A 1,775-nucleotide genomic window follows, 5' to 3' on the forward strand; every position below is an offset into this window, starting at 1 on the left:
TAACTAATTTGAGTAGATGAAAAAATTTGTTAACCTAGTTATATGAAAAACATAGGCATTGTGCTCCTTAAAATACTCCTGCTAACCATATGTATTAATTAAAATTACCATTTGATGAAACTTTAATATATACAACTACTGTAAGGACTACTTTGAAAAAAATAAATAATATGAGAGACAAAGTAAATTGATATCTTATATTTAGAATCAAATAGAATGTCAAATTAACTCTTATATTAAAGACTAGTAGTTAGTTTTATTATTCAACTTTTGCCACACAAAAAACAAAGGAGAAAAAAATTTATTCAACTTTCCGATGGAATTTCAAGAGAAATGCAGTGCAAGTAATCATCCCTACATCCCACAAAAATCCTGCCGCCAATCATTACAGGGGAAGAGAATATATCTCCCTCCAAGTTTAGCCGAGCACATTCCTCCGCACTAGTTCTAGGTTGATCAGTATCTTCATCTTCTTCCAAGTTCACTCTAAGAATGTGCACACCTCCAGAACTGGAACAAATGCAAATTAACCTGAAAAGAACAACTATTCAACACAAGGTGTGTATGCTGACACAAATATCAGACACGACATTGATATTTGGCCGAGCACATTCCTCCAATATATGGATATTAAAATCCAACAACATAAGTAGTGATTTTGGGCGGTTTGATGCCATGCATTTTAGACAATATTGCTTCAATTTCTAAATAGAGAAAATTAAGACTTAGATTACTTAAGATTATAAGTTTAATATACTTTCCAATCAAATTTAAAAAGTGGATTTCAATCTTTAAAAACGTTATTAATGAGCTTGTTAAAAGTGTAAATCATGAATTGGTATTAAAAAAAAAAACAAAAAAACACGTTTATTAAATTTTCCTTTCTAATATCAGTGCTTCATAGTTAACAAATTTTCTTTTTTCTCAAGTTAATAAAATCAACGGATACAATTTACCTGTCTGAATAAGGGGAGGAATCAGACTGGAGCAGCAAGTGTTCATCAACATAGGCAGATGCAGTAATTGGATCTCCAATATTGTATTGCCATTGTAGATCGCCCTTATACTGGATTAATTCAACAAGTGCAATTAACAATAATCAAAGTCGTCATTTTATTGTGTACTTTCCTAGGGGATACAAGAGAGGCAAAACCCTTCAGGTTAGGAAATTAATAGCTGATCTTTCTCTCCCTTTTTTTTTTTTTTTTTGGCAATGACACTTCACTAAGCTTTGCCTTGGTTATAAGATAATAAAGCATAACAAAGTCAAACAATTATCTGCTACTATTACCACTTCAAATGAGTACACTCCCATCTCTGGAGCATACAAGCACCTGTAGCAGAATGAACAAAATAAAACAACTGATTTCGTCATTGTGAAGTAGACAACTATTCCTTTTGCAAGTGAAGGCATCTAAATACAGAATAATTTCCACAGGAAAAACAACAATTAACCATGGTCTCAAGAAAGTTATGAAATAAATAAAAATATTGGCATTGCATTGCCAACAGTCTAGGCTTCATATTTAGTGATGAGATAAAAATTTCGTATCTTTCTGTCTATCGTGCTAATAAATCCATACTTCAAAAATAAAAAAAAAGAAAAGAAAACCGGCATCAGATAAAGAATATGATGCACACCATTTTGTACTTGTAAGAGACTTATTATCACTGATCCATCACATCAGATTATAACAATAACATTTTACAGAACCTTAGGAAAGGACACTACGGGTGAAGGAGGAAGGGAGCAGATAAATGGTGTAGCCAAAAAA

The 1,775-nt window shown here is 31.9% G+C and overlaps 1 protein-coding gene across 1 annotated transcript; it reads right to left on the bottom strand.

Annotated features, from left to right (window-relative positions):
* Positions 1–212: 212 nt before the first annotated feature.
* LOC114756416 (putative acyl-activating enzyme 19) lies at positions 213–1,324 on the bottom strand. The gene is made up of 3 exons (XM_028945350.1): positions 1,292–1,324; positions 957–1,066; positions 213–531 (listed from the first exon to the last, which is right to left on the bottom strand). Exons 1-3 carry the CDS (start codon positions 1,313–1,315, stop codon positions 306–308), a joined length of 360 nt encoding a protein of 119 aa, XP_028801183.1. The 5' UTR covers positions 1,316–1,324; the 3' UTR covers positions 213–305.
* Positions 1,325–1,775: the final 451 nt, after the last annotated feature.

Source organism: Neltuma alba, unplaced genomic scaffold, assembly GCF_004799145.2.
Source record: "Neltuma alba isolate B1F8T4 unplaced genomic scaffold, ASM479914v2 tig00010401_pilon, whole genome shotgun sequence".
Taxonomy (NCBI): domain Eukaryota; kingdom Viridiplantae; phylum Streptophyta; class Magnoliopsida; order Fabales; family Fabaceae; genus Neltuma; species Neltuma alba.